General features: G+C 39.8%; 1 protein-coding gene across 1 annotated transcript in view; it reads right to left on the reverse strand.

Annotated features, from left to right (window-relative positions):
* CCNC (cyclin C) overlaps positions 1–21,021 on the reverse strand; it is a 46,419-nt gene that overhangs the window by 13,125 nt on the left and 12,273 nt on the right. The window contains exons 3-11 of the mRNA XM_056566180.1: positions 20,707–20,791; positions 18,656–18,725; positions 18,501–18,552; positions 15,257–15,312; positions 11,216–11,251; positions 10,440–10,531; positions 4,314–4,381; positions 2,773–2,852; positions 2,097–2,215 (exon numbers count right to left, since the gene is read on the reverse strand). Of these exons, the coding sequence (XP_056422155.1) occupies positions 2,097–2,215; positions 2,773–2,852; positions 4,314–4,381; positions 10,440–10,531; positions 11,216–11,251; positions 15,257–15,312; positions 18,501–18,552; positions 18,656–18,725; positions 20,707–20,791 (658 nt within the window). The remainder of the gene's footprint in view (positions 1–2,096; positions 2,216–2,772; positions 2,853–4,313; positions 4,382–10,439; positions 10,532–11,215; positions 11,252–15,256; positions 15,313–18,500; positions 18,553–18,655; positions 18,726–20,706; positions 20,792–21,021) is intronic.

The raw sequence follows: 21,021 nt of genomic DNA on the forward strand, positions 1-21,021 counted from the left end.
CTTGGAAGTCCTTGCCTTAAGCTTGCGGCCTAAGTCCCTGAAATCATTTTGAAGGACACTCCACCTACCTCTTACTTTGTCATTGGTGCCAACATGTACCATGACTGCTGAGTCTTCTCCAGCCCCACCTAGCAACCTGCCAACCCGATCCACGATGTGCCGAACTCGAGGCCAGGTAGACAACACACTGTTTGGTGATCCGGTCTGTGACAGATCGCCCTGTGTCCCCCCCTAATAATAGAGTCCCCCGCTACAAGTACCCGTCTGGCCTGCCCTGCACTCCTCCCTCCCTCCTTACTGGAGCAGACACCCCCCTGGCGGTCAGAGGCAGAGTCCTGCTGCAGTACTGCTAGCTCTGAAATGGCATCCCCCTCATCTGCCAATTGGGCAAGCTTGTTGGGGTGTGCTAGTTCAGGACTAGCCTCCCCGACACTTTTCCCTCTACCCCATTCTCTAACTGTAACCTAGCTATCTGCCTGACTGTCCTGCACCTCCGTCCCACTATCCTCCCTCCACCTCTACCCCAGAAAGTACTTGCTCAGTGAGCAGGAGACTCCTCTCCAAGTTATCAATGTGTCTCCGTGTTGCCAGCTGCTCCTCTAGATCCAGGATCTGGGCTTCCAAATGAACAACTTGCACACATCTCGCACAACAATATGCACCCTCAAACTGCTGTTCAAGGATTGCATACATTGTGCAAGATGTACACCAGACTGCATTTTCCAACATGGAGGCCATCTAGTTATGGGGATTTCACAGATTAACAGCCAAAAAAAGACAGTAACTATTAAAATTAAATTCTCAGTTGACCTTGTGAGTTTAAAGTCCCTACAGTGTAAGGAAAGTAACACTCACAGCTATCTCAAACTCCTGCTTTCAAACTCCTGTTTAAACAACTCTCTTTCAGCTGCCTCTCTTCCAAAGCAACACTCAGACAGATGCTGCCTTCACCATACGATGGGCTCTGAGAGGCCATTGTATTTTGAAAGGATTGTATGTCGGGCTGTGAAGTGGCTGCACACGGACACCTATTGATAAATCTCCCACTTTGTTCTTATTATAGTACACAGTGCTGCACCCAAATTCTTGTTGTTTTCCTTACTGCTAACACAGCACCTTGTAAAGCCTGTGCACCAATAGCCCCCTTCAACCTATCACATGCCACCTATAGTAGTGTACACTTAATCCTAAATCCTTTCCAGAGTTAGGTCAGTCTATTCGGTCTAAAGCAAAGTAGATGCTGTCCTGCATATGGCCAAAGTAGTAAGTCCTGATGTGAGTACTGGTGACAAAAAGCCCAGCTTTAGTCCCAGAAGTCTAGTCCCTAAAATGGAGAGGAGGGGTGCCAGGTAGCATCCATTGCATGTGGGCGAAACCATGCCCGCACAAGATGTCTAATATCTGCATGATGTTACCACATCATGGTCAAACTTCATGCAACTATTGAACATCGCAACCTGGCACTTGCCCCTTCACCTGTCACTTCTCATCTCATCTCGGAAGACAGACATGTGCAGAGGGTGGAAGTGAAGAGCCGGATAGCAGAATAGTGTGATTGTCTGACTGCCAGCATGTAAAAAACAAACAAACAAAAAAACTATAAGAGCATTTCTTCAAAACTAACTATAGGCCAAGTATAGAGTACCTGTTCTGATATTCTAACACTAAACACCATAGAACAAAAGGATTTTGTTATTTAATTAAAAAAATAATAATAAATAAAGGTTCCATTTAAAGCATTTATGGCATATCTGAGGGAAGAACCATGAATGACTGACCAGCACCAGCGACCTTGACTGCAATGCAAAAAGGCTTCTAGCTCTTTGTTCAACAAACCCCATTTCTCCTGGAATGCTTACCGATCAGGTATGGTCTTAGCACATCTCCTTGTTCATGTTGAACTCTCCTCCCCCACCTTTCCTCTTCACTTAATTCATGTAAATATCATTATTGCCCCAAATGGAAAAAAATAAATAAAAACAGTTCCAGAAAAAAAAAAATACATACAACTCTCTACCTGTAATGTGTAAGTTTCCTTACAAGAAAATTTCAGCAGCAATAACCTTACTAAAATAAAGTCTTGACATAAAATTTACCTGTTAGGTGGCGGCTTTGGTTTTGGCATTTTACCAAGAATGGCAGCCATTTCTTTCCTCTCATCAAAATTTTTCCATTGTTCGTAAAGCTTCAGAATAACTCTAATGATTTCTAAGATCTGCCAATAATAAACAAATGACAAACTAAGTCCAAAAGGTACAAGTGCGCAACCGATTTGCAATATAAAAAGACTTAGTGTACCTGTCACCAAACTAAACTTTTAATACATTGTTCCTTATGTAATTATAAGACACTTTGCTATTTACTTGTTGTTAAAATTCTCAACCTTTATACGTTTTTAATGTGATTGAAAAAACGTCCAGTAGGTGGCGCTGTTCTGTTCCCTGATGCAAGTCAAACAGTTAGTTTGGTCTCCACCCAGACTTGCAGAAGTCCAAACTCAGGAAGTGCGTGCGGGGCATGGCAAGACACTGCTCTCACAGGCTTCAGTGACATTGCACCTGCTGGGGAACGCCCACTTTCTCCTGCCGGGAGTTCAGACAATTTGAGCAAGGGGAAAGGTAAGATACACAGCTTTTTAAAATGCAGAAAAGTTTTTAAGGGCAGAAGGAGTGTTAGGAGGAGTAAGAGAATATAATCTCAGTTAGCTTGGAAAATATGGTTTGATGACAGGTACTCTAAAGAAGGTTATAAAAAATACAAATAAATATACACCTTTTCCATGTCTACAGAGAGTTCTGCAAACCACTGGCGTGCATCCTTCTGCTGAACAACACATGCCACATGCAGGCAGGCTGAAAAAGAGAAGACACTTATAAACCAAAGTGTGTTTTTCTACGCTGAAAAAAGAAAATAGTAAAACTAAAAATATGAAATAATATCATTAATGACAAGCTTTGCAGAACTACCTGTACCAGCTATAGGCCATTTAAGCATCTGGGTTTAATAATCGATGGCCGATCTTCAGGAAAAGCTGATATGGTTACATTGGAGAGTGCTCAACTACTGGCACCCTATCCGATCAACTTATTGAAGAAACTTAAAAGGTTGTGCTCTGTACCTCCCAGCACTGTACTATCAGTAGCCATTATTACAATTACAGAGCATTCATACACATTAAAGATGCTGTGACGCTCACATGAGAACTGTGGCCCCTCAAACAGCTTTTTTTTTGGGGGGGGGGAAGAGGGCAGGACTTGGAGGTTGATGTGTCACCAATTACGTTACCACAAAGGGCTGGCTTAGGTTGCAGAACTAGATCAAAGCTCAAGATCATTGAGGCAATGTGACTGTTCTCAGCTCTCTGATCGCCTGCAGTATAATATAGCAGTAAGATGTGTATGACTAGATTTTTTTTTTCAGAAGCTGAACAACTACATTTCTACTGATAATTGGAAGAAGAGCAGGCCTTATGTCTCTCGCTACTCTTTATTCTGCTGTCCATTGCCTGTTGTCAGACTGGGGGCTCTCTTGTAACAGAACATAACAGCTCTAGCTAAGCTTCAGGAGAGGGAGAAAGCCTGGCTGTGTACCAACCATCTGTGAGTTTGTCTGTCTTCTCCATATGATCCACACTGTTCCTAAAAGGTAAATGAAGGCTTCCCTCTCATCTCTGACCACCCACCAAGTTCTGGGCAGATGTCCCGTGTGTTCCTGTTACTGTATGTACACAGTGTTGCCTCCTGAACTTAAATATCCACTCTTTCATCTCTCTTTAGCTTGTCATCATTAACATCAGTAGCAGTTAAGTGCTTAGTTTAACCCAATCCTTGCTGTGCTGCTGTTTCATATCTGCTCACACAGCACCTGCTAATCAAGTGTATCAATAATCCTCTTCTCTCCCATGCAGTCTATATTCTGTACTACAAATCATCCCTCAGCACAGGGCCAGCCTGTTTAGTCCAGTGCACTTTCTCCGGCATTATATCACAACATAGCAGAGAGATCCTGTGATTGACCATAAAGCCAATGGAAACAAAGTCCAGGTGCAAGTACTGCTATCAAACATGCCAAAACTGGTCCTACCCCCTGAAATGGAGATTATGAGAAATAGCTGTCCTCTGTAAAGATATCTCTCAGGAGCTCAATAACAGTTGTGAGGGCCTAACTATCACCTTGTCACTACTCTAAAGGGTTAATCTAAGAAAACCAAGCAGGCTTTAAACATTTTTGTAAAATGACAAGTATGCTGTAAGCTTGGCAAACAAACAAGATTTCGTAATAAATATGGTCTAAACAGTGGCAAGTACACTTACCAAGAGCAATCATGAAAGGAGGATAAAGCAGACAAAGATCTGTCCTGTATGTGTCATTTACTATTCTCCTGAAGTAACAGAATAAAGAAATAGTGATCAAGAAACTAAATTAACAAAATGCAGCAAGTTATATAAAAAGGGAAAATGACAGCAGCATCAACCATACTAACCTGTTGCCCCCTCTATAAATATTCATAAACCACAGGGTACATTCACACGGACAGGTTTACAGTAAATTTCCTGCTTCAAGTTTGGGCTGCGGCAGATTTTTCGCCGCAGCGCAAACTCCTAGCGGGAAACTCACCGTAACCCGACGTACCCTAAAAAAAACACTACACTAAACACATAATAAAGGGTAAAACACTACATATACACCCCCTTACACTGTCCCTCCCAATAAAAATTTAAAACGTCTTGTACGGCAGTGTTTCCAAAACGGAGCCTCCAGCTGTTGCAAAACAACAACAACTCCCAGCATTTCCGGACAGCCACTGACTGTCCAGGCATGCTGGGAGTTTAGCAACAGCAGGAGGCACCTTGTTTGGAAATCACTGGTGTAGAATACCCCTATGTCCACCCCTATGCAATCCCTAATTTAGTCCTCAAATGCGCATGGCGCTTTCTCATTTCGGAGCCCTGTCGTATTTCAAGGAAACAGTTTAGGGCCACATATGGGGTATTTCCGTACTCGGGAGAAATTGCACTACAAATTTTGGGTGTCTTTTTTTTCCCTTTTACCGCTTGTGAAAAGGAAAAGTTGGGGTCTACACCAGCCTGTTAGTGTAAAAAAATAAAAAAAATTTACACTAACATGCTGGTGTTGCCCCATAAGCGGTAAAAGGAAAAGCGGTAAAAGGAAAAAGCGGTAAAAGGAAAAAAAGACCCCCAAAATTTGTAACGCAATTTCTCCTGAGTACGGAAATACCCCATATGTAAGCGTAAAATGCTCTGCGGACGCACAACAAGGCTCAGGAATGAGAGCGCACCATGTACAATTGAGGCCTAAATTGGTGATTTGCACAGGGGTGGCTGATTTTACAGCGGATCTGACAAACGCAAAAAAAAAAAAAAAAAAACCACATGTGACCCCATTTTTGGAAACTACACCCCTCACGGACCGTGACAAGGGGTATAGTGAGCCTTAACACCCCACAGGTGTTTGACGAATTTTCATTAAAGTTGGATGGGAAAATGAAAAAAAAAAAAATATTTCACTAAAATGCTGGTGTTACCCTAAATTTTTCATTTTCACAAGGGAAAATAGGAAAAAAAAAGCCCCCCCAAATTTGTAACCCCATCTCTTCTGAGTAAGAACACACCCCATATGTGAATTTAAAGTGCTCTGCGGGAGAACTACAATGCTCAGAAGAGAAGGAGCGCCATTGGGATTTTGAAGAGAAAATTTGTCCGGAATTGAAGGCCACATGTGTTTACAAAGCCCCCATAGTGCCAGAACAATGGACACCCGACACATGTGACCCCATTTTGGAAACTACACCCCTCATGTAATGTAATATGGGGTACAGTGAGCATTTACACCCCACAGGTGTCTGACAGATTTTTGGAACAGTGGTCTGTAAAAATGAAAAATTAAAATTTTCATTTGCACAGCCCACTGTTCCAAAGATCTGTCAAACGCCAGTGGGGTGTAAATACTCACTGCACCCCTTATTAAATTCTGTGAGGGGTGTAGTTTCCAAAATGGGGTCACATGTGGGGGGGTCCACTGTTCTGGCACCACGGGGGGCTTTGTAAACACACATGGCCCCCGACTACCATTCCAATCGAATTCTCTTTCCAAAAGCTCAATGGCGCTCCTCCTCTTCTGAGCATTGTAGTTCGCCAGCAGAGCATTTTACGTCCTAACATTGTGTATTTCCATACTCCTTGTCATTTTCTCCTATTACCCCTTGTAAAAATGTAAAATTTAGGGGAAAAACTGCATTTTAGTAAAACATTTTTTTTTTCTTTACACATCCAATTTTAAACGAAAAGTCGTCAAACACCTGTGGGGTGTTAAGGCACAGCAGACCCCTTGTTACTTTCCTTGAGGGGTGTAGTTTCCAAAATAGTATGCCATGAGGGTATTTTTTGCTGTTCTGGCACCACAGGGGCTTCCTAAATGAGACATGCCCCCAAAAAAACATTTCAGCAAAAGTTGCTTTCAAAAAGCCAAATGTGACTCCTTCTCTTCTGAGCATTGTAGTTCACCCGCAAAGCATTTTACGTCCTAACATGGGGTATTTCCATACTCAGAAGAGATGGGGTTACAAATTTGGGGGGGCATTTTCTCCTATTACCCTTTGTAAAAATGGTAAATTTGGGGGAAAGACTGCACTTTAGTGTGAAAATTTTTTTTTTTACATTTACACATCCGTTTTTTAGCGAAAAATTGTCAAACACCTGTGGGGTGTTAAAGGGTACCTCTCATCAAATAAACTTTTGATATATTTTAGATTAATGAATGTTGAATAACTTTCCAATAGCATGTTAATGAAAAATATGCTTCTTTTCTATTGTATTTTTCCCGATCAGTCCTGTCAGCAAGCATTTCTGACTCATGCTGGAGTCCTAAACACTCAGAGCTGCCAGGCTGTGAACAAAGCAGGCTGGCAGCTCTGAGTGTTCTCCTTTGTGAACAAAGCAGACTGGCAGCTCGTAGTGTTTAGGACTCCAGCATGAGTCTGAAATGCTTGCTGCCAGGACTGGTAGTGGAAAATTAAATAGAAAGAAGCATATTTTTTAATAACATGCAATTGTGAAGTTATTCTGTATACATTAATCGATAATATATCAAAATTTTTTTTGATGAGAGGTACCCTTTAAGGCTAACTGGACCCCTTGTTACGTGCCTTGAGGGGTGTAGTTTCCAAAATGGTATGCCATGTGGGGTTTTCTGCTGTTCTGGCACCATAGGGGCTTTCTAAATGTGACATGCCCCCCAAAAACCATTTCAGAAAAATTCACTCTCCAAAATCCCATTGTTGCTCCTTCCCTTCTGAGCCCTCTACTGCGCCCGCCGAACACTTGACATACACATATGAGGTATTTCCTTACTCGAGAGAAATTGGGTTACAAATTTTGGGAGCTTTTCTCCTATTACCACTTGTAAAAATTCTAAAACTGGGTCTACAAGAACATGCGAGTGTAAAAAATGAAGATTTTGAATTTTCTCCTTCACTTTGCTGCTATTCCTGTGAAACACCTAAAGGGTTAACACAGTTACTGAATGTCATTTTGAATACATTGCGGGGTGCAGTTTTTATAATTGGGTCATTTGTGGGGTATTTCTAATATGAAGGCCCTTCAAATCCACTTCAAAACTGAACTGGTCCCTGAAAAATTCCGATTTTGAAAATTTTGTGAAAAATTTGAAAATTGCTGCTGAACTTTGAAGCCCTCTGATGTCTTCCAAAAGTAAAAACATGTAAACTTTATGATGCAATTATAAAGTAAAGTAGACATGTTGCATATGTGAATCAATGTATAATTTATTTGGAATCTCCATTTTCCTTATAAGCACAGAGCTTCAAAGTAAAAAAAAAAAATACAAAATTTTCAATTTTTTCATCAAATTTTGGAATTTTTCACCAAGAAATGATACAAGTATCGACAAAATTTTACCACTAACATAAAGTAGAATATGTCACGAAAAAACAATCTCGGAATCAGAATGAAAGGTAAAAGCATCCCAGAGTTATTAATGCTTGAAGTGACAGTGGGATGTTCAAAAAATGGCCGGGTCCTTAAGGTATATTTGGGCTGGGTCCTTAAGGGGTTAAAGGGGTATTGCAGGAAAAAAATATGTTTTTTACATATATTATATATCAACTGGCTCCAGAAAGTTAAACAGATTTGTAAATTACTTCTATTATAAAATCTTAATCCTTCCAATAATTATCAGCTGCTGAATTTAACTTCTTTTCTGTCTGGCCATAGTGCTCTCTGCTGACATCTCTGCTTGTCTCGGGAACTGCACAGAGTAGAATAGGTTTGCTATGGGGGATTTGCTTCTACTTTGGACAGTTCCCGAGACATGTGTCATCAGAGAGCACGTAGAAAAGAACAACTCAACTTCAGCAGCTAAAAAGTACTGAAAGGATTAAGATTTTTTAATAGAAGTAACTTTCTGGAGCCAGTTGATATATAAAAAAAAAAAAGTTTTTTCCTGGATAACCCCTGTAAGGCTGATATAGAGATGAAAAGAATCCTATCAGCAGCTAAACTAATAGTATTTTAACCCCTTAAAGGAAATCTGCAGTAAAATAAACTAATCCCCTATCCACAGGGGAGAAGTTTATTTACGCTGGGAACCCCACAAACCCCCCCCGGTCTCCTGCACGAGGCCCCGTCTCAGCCACAGCAGACACACCTCCTCCATGTAGTTCTATGCAGCATTCGTGCATCCCCGCCTCTCCAATAGAGCTGTATGGGGGGAGGGGGCGCATGTCTGACAAGCTCAGTGAGCTTGACGACACGTGCATTAGCCAACACACCAGTGCAGAATCCCTGTTCGGGAGGTCGCAGGATCACCGTGATCTGTAGTTTTTTTCGGTACCACATTTTCTTATATGTAACTTTTTAATCACTTTATTTATTTATTTTTATTAAAATGTGACAAATTTTTTTTAAAAAAAGCAGCAATTTTTGACGTTTACGCCGTTCACTGTACGGGATAATTAACACTATATTTTACCAAATATGTTCATTTTTTTTTTTACGCTTTATAGACCCTGGGATGGCTGCCGGAGGAGGTAAGGGGACCTCTGGCCGCCATGTTTGATGACTGGATCCTCCCATGGCATCTGAGAGGTTAATGGCTAACATTTAGCTGATATGTTAAGTACCAACGCATCAGGACATACATTTACATCCATTATCCTTAAGGGGTTAAACAATTCAGCCTTTTACACTTTATTGATTACCGTACATACCCCCACACTGTACACAACTAAAATATGGACTTTCTGATGTGCAGAATAAAGTGTCAATGCAACACATACAGATTACTATAAGTAGTAAAATGTTATACATATCCTGGAAATTGGTGCCCTTACCAGGCCCCCGGATGCTTTACCCACCACCCAGCTGCTGTGTAAGGTCTGGGGATGTGCTAGAAATTTGCTTGGGATTTCGGGATGTACAAAATTTAGGCCCTTGTGGAACAACCCTGGTCTTCATGAGTTTTTCTTCTTTCCTGATGCAGGATTTTGGGAGAGAAAATACGTAGAGTAGAACAGCTGTGTATGAATGGTGTATAAGACTTATGGGGATCTCCAGGCTGAGTTTGAGATGCCGCGTTCCTCCTTTTATAGATATTTACAATTACGTCATGTGTAGGAGGCGCAAGTTAGGTCGAGGTCACTGGAGATCTACTTTAATGCTGTTCTAGAATCACTTGTTACTAACTCTGACGGGGTTATTTCATGGTTTTCAAAGAACTTTCACAATCCTACCATGAGAAGTTTCCCATTAGTTTGGGTTAAATGGTAAGTTGATTTAGGCCCTTTGTCGGATGAGAAGTGGAGTATGTACAAAACTCTGGTACTTGCCTACATAGGCTGGGTTTCTGTCAGGATTCTAATTGCCCAAGGTGTGGTCAGGTGGGGGCCAACTTGTTTCACATGGTCTGGGATTGCCCATTATTGGTTCCATTAACTCTGGTACCTTATATTGGTTGAAGCCTACAGATGGGATGCCTCTAAATTAATGGACCTTTCCTGCAGTCTTGTTTTCACGTCTTTCTGTGTTCCTGTGTGTCTAATGTCTCCCGTGGAGGTGGTTGGTGTTATTCCTGATTAAATGACTATGTCCTGACTCACTGTAATAAGGTTTTCTGCCACTCTATTTTTCGTCTCCCAATTTCTCTTTGGGCAAGATTCGTGAAATCTGGGACCTCTCTCTGCTGAGCTTATGTTTATTTTGCAGGGCGGCGCACGTAGACATGGACTTATGGTGGAATTGGAACTGTTCTGTTGGGGAAGGGGGTGTCTACAGTTGTTGGGGAGGGGGTGGTTTAGGGGCGGGAAATGGGGTTATTGTTCTTTCTGTATGAAAATGGTAAAATTTTATAAAAAGATCTGATACAAAAAAAAAGATAGTAAAATGTTCACAATGTAGCATTACCATGCCAGTGGAAGCAGCATGTCTTCTTGTCCCATATCTTGTACGTATTGTAACAAGGGTCTATACGGATGATAAACTATTAAGCAACAATCCTGTAAACAAATAGGTGACAAAATGATAAAGGAACAATAAAAAAAGGGGAAAAACAAAAACTTCTCCCATGACACTATATAGTAAAATCTTAACACTGTACTTTAATTACAATCAAATCTTACAATACAAATGTCAATATTATAAAAGTATGAAAGGCCGTCCCTGTAAAATGAAGCAACAGGACTTCATGTCTTTTATATTGCATGTACAATATAAATAACATAAAACTCTTCAACTCTAGCAGAGAGCTTCTCCAGTACTATTCCACACTGGAGTAAAATATCAGAGTACTCTGCCACAGAGATGGATAAAACTATTGTAGGCCATACAGATGGATGACTTGTGTATGGTCCGCCTGCCTAGTTAACTGATTTTCAAGGCAGTGGTTCTCTACACTATTACCACAGGGGAACCCCTGAAAAGTGTTTCCACTCCGAGGAAACCCCTAATGCCATTCCTACCTCAAAGAAGCTTGATGGGTTAAGCATCATTCAATATAATTCTTGTCCAGTGCTATTATTTGGCTCAGATTGGCTAACTGCTTTGCACATCTTCTAGCAGGCGGACATCAGTTTTCATTCCCTATTATAAAAGTGACAGGTCTTGTTTTCTGGTGAACCCCTCATTAAGGTTCAAGGAACTCCAGGGATTCCTGGGAACCTTAGTTGGCAAACGCTGCTTACCATTAACTCTAGTAGGTAGAATTCACATTCCAGTATCTAAAAGTGTAGGGGGAAAAAAAAAAAAGTTAATCTTTGTGTATACAGTTTTTGTATTCTTCCATTTAAAAGGGTAACAATTTACATTATTATTGTATCTATACATATTATGTATAAATAAATATATACACAATAGTTTTCAAGTTATTTTGTTGTAAATCATCCCCCCTTATTAGCCTTCAAATGCATCAAAAAGAATATTCAGTGTTTAACAGTGCATATAATATAGAAAATATAGAAATAGTTTCCTGTGTGTCACTACTTTTGCAAGCCCTCATAAATACCAATTTGGGTGTCTATGGTTTGTTTTATAAACAACAGACTGACTCCATTCAACCCTAATAGACTCCTAGACATTTAAATTGCAACATTAAAGACAATGGTCCCTCAACTAACAATGGCCACAGTTTACAATCAGTCCAGATCTGTGAAACATGTCAATGTCTAGATGAACTGACCAATCAGAATGGGCATTTTACTAATGAAAGTACAAGGAGGTACTACATGTTCTGTACTACTCTACCTGTGCCAGGGTTAGCTGCCCCTTTGGATTAAACTTTTTATTAAGGACACTACATGTACAGTACAGGACCTGAAGAAGCTCCTGTCCTCTACAGCTCTTTCTTTTATATGTACAGATTTGCTTTATATGTATTAGATATTTACTTTTTTTTTTATCTTCATTTTTTCCTATTTCTGGTTGACATTTTGGGGGCTTCAATTATGTTCCCAAGATACAATAGTTTCAGGATACAATATTAATTAGTTCCAGAATGACCATTGTAACTTGAGGGGCCACTTTAGTGGAATTATGGAAACTACGGTATTAATAGACATATTGATGTGCAAATGATAAAAAGATAAAACATATCTCAACCATGATGCCCACGCCCCCTCGGTGGTGATCCAACAACACGTTATCTATTTTTTTATTTGACTGAACGGAGACGTACGAAAGACCTCTCTGCTAAGGGATTTTTCAAGAAAGTGAAGACCTTCATTGTCTTCTTTAAGAGTGACGAGGAGATAGCTCAAGTGGTCGATCCATTCTGAGATACCACTTGGTACTTGACTAGAAGCCTGATGAGCTCCTTGGGCCATCTCCAACTCCCTTAGTGTGAGGCATTTATACGGTGGGGGTTACAGACTACTCTATTGTGTGGAGGACTGAAGTCGCAGCCCTAAAATCACATCACATGATATAAACTAAAATCTCACTCCAATAATTAGTGTCCTGTCTGGAGATCCATGCGAGCTGGTACTGGTACTAGTACTTGTATTCCTGTTATTTGGGGGGGGGTTATTTTTTTTTTATAATATATATATATATATATATATATATATATATATATATATATATATATATATATATATATATATATATATATATATATATATATATATATATATATTTTTTTTTTTTTTTTTTTTTTTTTTTTTTATTTTATATATAAGAATTTACGCTTATCTGCTGGCTGTACAGACGAATGGCTGACTGGTACCGAATATTTTTAACATGTTTTTAAATCTCTCTGTTGATCTGTCCGGGGATGTCCTGGCTATGGTTTATGCTTTTGTAAAATTGTAAAAACAATAAAAAAATATTATATTATATATATTTAAAAAAAAAAAAAAAATGACTCAATTTATTCAGTATAGAGAATGAGCATCACAAGCAAAAATACACAGAATCACACACCTAAGCATGTTATCAGTGTTATCCGGGAAAAGTTCTGCCCCCCTGAATGCACTTGGGCAAGTAAATCATAAATATCCTCTGCTGGAAGCAACTGCTGATCAATGATGTCCCAGCTCAATGGGCGACAAGTCTACAAGTGCTGCACAGTAGCATGTTTGGGCCACACAGGCTGCTTACAGTAGCACAAGCAATACGCAGGCCTAGCGTTGTTTTGAATGACCGGATCAATATAATGTCAAGCTGTTAGTGTACCTGGAATGAGGACTAGAGAGGTTACACTACTGTACGTTATGCCACCTTCACAGTTCACACCATAATCCAGGAAGTAGGAACAGTGAAATATTCCATAGTTAAGGCCTCTTTATGGAGTTCTCCACATGTCTTGGGCTATCACTGCGTCCAAGACAAATAAAAACTCATCACTGAAGAGTTTAGACCTTTATTCCAACCTCTACTTCAGTCTTGCTCTGCACCATGATAGCCTTTGAGACCGGTGGCGTGAGGTCAACAGAATAAATGGAGCAGGACATCAGGCCCATAACCTAATGCTGTGTAAGTGCCCTCTGATTGTCCGATAGTTCAACTCCCTAGGACTGATAACATGTTGTTCAATTTCACTCGCATCCCCTTGGACACACAAAGTTGAACAGTGCTGACATCTTGGCCTATGCATGCAGCAATCTCATGGAGGGATACACCAAGGTCTCTCAGTGCAATGATTTTGTCCCTCTCAGTTTGTGGCAAATGGTTATAACTGACTTTATTCCCCCTCCCCAGCACAGATAGGAGCTAGGTGCTAAAAAAAAAAAAAAAAAAAAAAAAATATTACATTTGCAGATGTTGGGGCAACCAGCTACTTCCTTGAATTGAATAACTTTACAGCTTTTCCTTTTTGATGTTACAATTTCAATGTTGAGGAGTGTATGTAGAAAAGTTTAAACATTGTTGTCATTATCAGTCATGAAGCAGATCATACAGTAATCTCTAAACAGCAAATAAATGAAATTCATATAGTAAATATTAGGGATGTCCCGATACCGATACTAGTATCAGGGGCGGTACCCAGCATTTGCATGTTATCGTGGACTCGTTTAAAGGGGTACTCCGGTGCTTACACATCTTATCTCCTAATCAAAGGATAGGGGATAAGATGCCCGTTTGTAATCAGGCCGCGTGCATGATCACGGGCGTCCCCAGCTGCGGGACTCCCGCGATCAGGCATCTTATCCCCTATCCAAAGGATAGGGGATAAGATGTGCAAGCACCGGAGTACCCCTTTAATGTCCCCGATACCATGTTAGATACCTGCTGCAGTGCGGCCATCCTCTCCTTAATGCCCCGTTCTCCCGTCCGCATCATGGCGTCCCATGGAGGAGGATTTGACGCACACATCACTCCACCTCCTCCACTGTGCCCATCCTAACGCTACGGAGGAAGCAGAGTGACTAGTATGTCACATGCTCCTCCATAGGACGCCATGATGTGGACAGGAGTACGGGGAAGCAAAGCGCCAACACCCGAAAGAGGACAGCCACAGGTGAGCAACTACCAGTGGCACTACCGAGGGTGGGGGGGGGGGGTGTCTTGCTGTGGGGCCTGCAGTCTACAAGGGGGGAGGAATACAGGGGGCTGCTACTAATGTCTGCAAATATCTATACTACCTACAAGGGGATACTCCCTACTATTAAAGGCAATCTTACAGCAAAGTCACCTGCACTAACTTCAGTTTATATGTAGATAGTTCAGGTGACCCGGTTTCTACTGCTGCTCACCATGTGAACATCAGTGCAATCGCTCCGGAGACATCGGTCTCCCCACCAATGCAAATTCCCTGTTCTGCCCAATGGAGAAGAGAGAAATCTTGGCTCATACTACAGCAGCCGCCTCCATTGAACACAACAAGGAACCACATATCAGCATGGTAAGCAGCACCAGAAACCACGTCACCCTGCTGTCAGATTCCCTTTAAAATAAAAGTACTCGGAATTGGTATCGGTGAGTACTAGAATTAAAGTATTGGTACTCTGTCTTTAAAAAAAATGGTATCGGGACATCCCTAGTAAATATCAAACAGAAAAATCAACAAAACGTATATAATGCCACTGCCCCAGCACTTTAAAACGAGGTGTAATGTTTCTTTAAAAAAAAAATGCTTTATAGCCACTTATTATTTACAGCAGGGTTATGGGATCTACTTCTACTACATGAGTTAGCTGAAGCTTATTCTCATATCAGGATGTGAACCGGCATACATCAGGTTAATTCTATGTTCACAAAATAATGTGAAATTGTGATCATCTACTTACATGATTCATCCTATATGGAAACTCTTTAGGAAATGCATAAGAAAACCTAGTTTTTACTGAAAAAGAAATATTTGTTTATGGCAAGAATTAATTTTAATGAAGATATTGTGAACCCCAGAGACAGAAAACCCCACACATTTTCATTGATGCCGATACATGTGACAGCAATGTATTCAACCATCTCTTACACCATGAGATTCAACCGATAACCATCCAAGCTAGAAGGCAGTCACTTTTTAAGCCTAAAATGGCTATTACTTTAGACCCTCTGAAGAATTCTCTTCCATTATACTTCATTTTTTAATGTAGAAAAAAATGGTGCTATTATAAAACTTGCTTTATCCGAGCTAATCTTATAATCATAAGTGCACATCTTGCAAATTTTAGCATTTTATTCTTTTTATAAGTTATATATTTTACATTTACATTATATAAGTAATGTTAGTTATTTTATCCACATTCTTTCTGCTCCTGTCAACAGTTTGTCCAAATGATACAGTTAAGAAAATTCCCATTTGTCAGTTAAGACCATTTTATGTACATATTTGGAATAGTTTTTTTTTTTTTTAAATGTAAACAAAAAAAATTGTATTTAAGCCTACAAAAAAACACATTCTATCAGCTAGTGTTTACATTAAAAACATGAATGTTAAAAAGAGTGTCACCATGTTTTGGGACACTGCATAAATTAATTCTGCCTTTCTCCTCCGCTGTCACCAATAACTTAAAGGGATATTCCAGGCCAAAACTTTTTTTTTATACATCAACTGACTCCGGAAAGTTAAACAGATTTGTAAATTACTTCTATTAAAAAATCTTAATTCTTCCAATAGTTATTAGCTTCTGAAGTTGAGTTGTTGTTTTCTGTCTAACTGCTCTCTGATGACTCACGTCCCGGGAGCTGTGCAGTTCCTATGGGGATATTCTCCCATCATGCACAGCTCCCGGGATGTGACATCATCATTGAGCAGTTAGACAGAAAACTTCAGAAGCTAATAACTATTGGAAGGATAGAGAGATATATATATATATATTATATATATATATATATATATATATATATATATATATATATATATATATATATATATATATATATAAATAAAGGTTTTGCCTGGAATACCCTTTTAACTAAAATTTTTAGCCTCTCCATTTCCTCTGGTATCTTTCTCTCCATCATACATTCTGCCATAACCACATTACTGAAAAAAGCATCACTGGACCAGTCTTTAATCTTCGCTTCCTCTCCAAACTCCTGAAACACTTGGTCTATTCCCACCTAATCCGCTAGTTCTCAGACGGATCCCTCCAAGGAACAGCCCAGGATATAAGCAGACTTCAAAAGGTAAAATGGTTTATTTAGCCGGCATGCAACACATTTCGCTGGATAACCAGCTTCATCAGGCATGCCTGATGAAGCTTGTTATCCAGCGAAACGCGTTGCATGCCGGGTAAATAAACCATTTTACCTTTGAAGTCTTGTGCGCTGCTTATATCCTGGGCTGTTCCTTGGAGGGATCCGTCTGAGTGCTTCCCTTTGTCTGAACTTTATCTACTTATAAACCTAAACCTGACATCTCCATCCTTTGTGTGGGGTACTACCATAACACCCAAGCAGCAAGCTTGCCGTCTTAGGGATATGCTAGACACTGATCTTTCACTCCATAAAATCCTTTTTAAGTTCTTGTCACCTGCACCTCAAATACATCTCAAAAATCCACTTGTTTCTTAATATTGAAACAGGTATATAACTAAAAAAACTAAAAGTTAGAATCTCATACTGCCAACACTTGAAATACTTTTCTAGAAGACGCCCTGTGATCAGCTGATGAAGCATTACACTGCTTCCACTGAAATGAATGGACTGCCCGTGTAATGCACAAATTCACCAGGTTCTCCAGAGTATAAAGAGATCTCTTTTAACCCCTTAAGGACACATGACGTACTGGAATGTCATGTGTCCACTCCCGATCTATAACGCGGGCCCCCGCGTCATAGCGGGTCGGGCCCGGCCTCTAACAACGGCCGGGACCCGTGGCTAATAGCGTGCGGCATTGATCGCTGTGCCGCGCGCTATTAACCCTTTAGACGCGGCGTTCAAAGTTGAACGGCGCGTCTAAAGTGAAACCGAAAGTATGCCGGCTAGCTCAGTGGGCTGTTCAGGATAGCCGTGGCGAAATCGCGGCATCCCGAACAGCTTACAGGACAGCGGGAGGGTCCCTACCTGCCTCCTCGCTGTCCGATCGCCGAATGACTGCTCAGTGCCTGAGATCCAGGCATGAGCAGTCATGCGGCAGAATCATCGATCACTGGTTTCTTATGAGAAACCAGTGATCAATGATAAAGATCAGTGTGTGCAGTGTTATAGGTCCCTATAACACTGCAAAAAAAAGGGGAAAAAAAAAAGTGAAGATCATTTAACCCCTTCCCTATTAAGTTTGAATCACCCCCCTTTTCCCATAAAAAAAAAAAAAAACAGCGTAAATAAAAATAAACATATATGGTATCGCCGCGTGCGGAAATGTCCGAATTATAAAAATATATCATTAATTAAACCGCTCGGTCAATGGCGTGCGCGCAAAAAAATTCCAAAGTCCAAAATAGTGCATTTTTGGTCACTTTTTATATCATTTAAAAATGAATAAAAAGCGATCAATAAGTCCGATCAATGCAAAAATGGTACCGTTAATAACTTCAGATCACGGCGCAAAAAATGAGCCCTCATACCGCCCCATACACGGAAAAATAAAAAAGTTATAGGGGTCAGAAGATGACAATTTTAAACGTATAAATTTTCCTGCATGAAGTTATGATTTTTTCCAGAAGTACAACAAAATCAAACCTATATAAGTAGGGTATCATTTTAACCGTATGGACCTACAGAATAAATATCAGGTGTCATTTTTACCGAAAAATGTACTACGTAGAAACGGAAGCCCCCAAAAGTTACAAAATGGCGTTTTTGTTTCAATTTTGTCTCACAATGATTTTTTTTCCGTTTCACCGTAGATTTTTGGGCACAATGACTGACGTCATTACAAAGTAGAATTGGTGGCGCAAAAAATAAGCCATAATATGGATTTTTAGATGCAAAATTGAAAGAGTTATGATTTTTTAAAGGCAAGGAGCAAAAAACGAAAATGCAAAAACAGAACCCCCCCCCGGTCCTTAAGGGGTTAAGCAGCTTTTGGGGTCCCAAACCCTCTATTAACTCTTTCCCAGATAATCATCACTGAATACTTACATACAGAAGTAGCAGCAGAGATTAACCTTGTGTTTGAAACAACACCAAATTCCTGAAAACGGAAATAAAATTAGCATAAAAAAGCATTAATAGGCCGAACACAATAACATCCCCTGAGCTTTAGAATATGCTAACTGTTACTGTTCTTGCCTTACCTCTACTTTGGATGCCAAAAAGACACAAGTTGGTGCCATTAATACAGGGTCTATACTTTTTAAAGAATACCTAAGAGAAATAAAGGAAAAATCAGAGACACGACTAAACAACTATTGGCGATAGGATAGATGCAGAAAGAAATGAGTATAAGGCAATGATCAAGATCTTCCAAAAATGTGGATGGTTTCCTTAACCCCTTAAGGACACAGCCCATTTTGACCTTAAGGACACAGCCAATTATTTTTTTGCGTTTTCGTATATATTTCGTTTATATTTCCATTCTGAGACCCATTTTACCCTTAAATGTATGGTAAACCCAAAAAATCTTTTTTATGTAAGGAAATTTTAAAGAAAAATCATAATTTTGCAAGTTTGGGGGGGGGCTTGTTTTCACGCTGTAGACTTTGCAGTAAAAATTACATGTTTTCTTTAATCTTTGGGTAACCCATGGTTACATACATTTCTATTATTGCACTGCTGTTTAAAAATCTTTATTTTTTTACAAAAATCAGTATGCATGTTTAAAATTGCCCTATTGTGACCACCTTTCTTATTTTTCCGTATTCAGGGATATGTGAGGGCTCATTTTTTGCGCCATGATCTTTAGTTTGTTTTGGTACCACATTTGCGAATGTGACTTTTTGATCGCTTTTTATTACATTTTTTGCAGTTTGATGTGACAAAAGTTGAAATTTTTACGTTTATGCCGTTCGCCATACAGGATCATTAACCCTTTAAGAACGGAGGGTTTTTCAGTTTTTGCATTTTCGTTTTTTCCTCATCACCTAAAAATAATAACACTTTCAATTTTGCATCTAAAAATCCACATGATGGCTTATTTTTTGCGCCACCAATTCTACTTTGTAATGACATCAGTCATTTTACCCCAAAATCTACGGCGAAACGGAAAAACAAACAATAATTGTGCGACAAAATGGAAGAAAAAAAGCACCATTTAGTAAATTTTGGGGGCTTCCGTTTCTACGCAGTAAATTTTTCGGTAAAAATGACACATTATCTTTATTCTGTAGGTCCATACGGTTAAAATGATATCCTACTTATATAGGTTTGATTTTGTATTACTAAAAAAATCATAACTACATGCAAGAAAATGTATACGTTTAAAATTGTCATCTTCTGACCCCTGTAACTTTTTTATTTTTCCACGTACAGGGCGGTATGAGGACTCATTATTTGCACCGTGATCTGAAGTTTTTATCGATACCATTTTTGTTTTCATCTGACATTTTGATCGCTTTTTATTCATTTTTTCATGATATAAAAAGTAACCGAAAATACACTATTTTGGACTTTGGAATTTTTTTGCACGTACGCCATTGACCGTGCGGTTAATTAACTATCTTTTCATAGTTCGGACATTTACGCACGCGGCGATACCACGTTTAGTTTTATAAATTTTTTTATTGGGAAAAGGGGGGTGATTCAAACTTTTATTAGGGAAGGGGTTAAATTATCTTTATTAACTTTTCTTTTGTTGCAGTGTTATAACCCCCATAGGCGACTATAACATGCAGTACATTGTTACAATACACTGATCACTGCCATTGCAGTGTAGGTGGCAAATTTAAAGAGTCATGATTTTTAGAAGGGGAGGAAAAAAACTAAAGTGCAAAAATGATAAATGGTCCAGTACTCATGGGGTTAAAGGGGTATTCCTGCCAAAAATAGGATAAGGGATAAGATGTCTGTGCAGCACCCGGCCGCCACACCTCTCCCACGAATGGAGGGGGCATGGAGTGATGTCACAAAGGGGTGTGGCGTGACAGCACGTCTCCAGTTCCGAAAACACAGAGGTTTCTGAGACTGGAGCAGCAGCCCCGCATATAGAATGCAGGTGCTGCACAGAGATCACAGGGGGTCCCCGTGATAAGACATCTTATCCCCTATCCTTTGAATAGGGGATAAGATGTCTTTGGCCAGAATACCCCTTCAAGGCAAGATTATATGCAGCTATGCAATAAAAAACTAAAACACATAATACAAAGCAAACAAATGACATAAGTGCAGAAAATAGAACAGCTCTACTTACCGTGCATAGAACCTTTTAAAGTAAACAGTGGCTGTGGCTATAACTTGCTGTCGTAATTTAAGGTGTTCTCCTAATGCTTGAATGACTGTAAATAGGTAACATATAAGCATATAAAAATTAAGTATGTTTGTTTTAAAAATGTCTGTTTCTCGGTGGCTCTTCATTGGGGGACACCTATACTGATAGGTATATGCTCTTGCCACTAGGAAAAAAGTCGGCTCCTCCCTGGCAGGATAATATACCCGCCTACTGGAAGTGAGGTAATCAGTTTTAGCTAGTGTCAGTAGGAGACAAGACACAGGTCTGGGAGCTCCC

This window comes from Hyla sarda, chromosome 3, assembly GCF_029499605.1.
Source record: "Hyla sarda isolate aHylSar1 chromosome 3, aHylSar1.hap1, whole genome shotgun sequence".
Lineage (NCBI taxonomy): Eukaryota > Metazoa > Chordata > Amphibia > Anura > Hylidae > Hyla > Hyla sarda.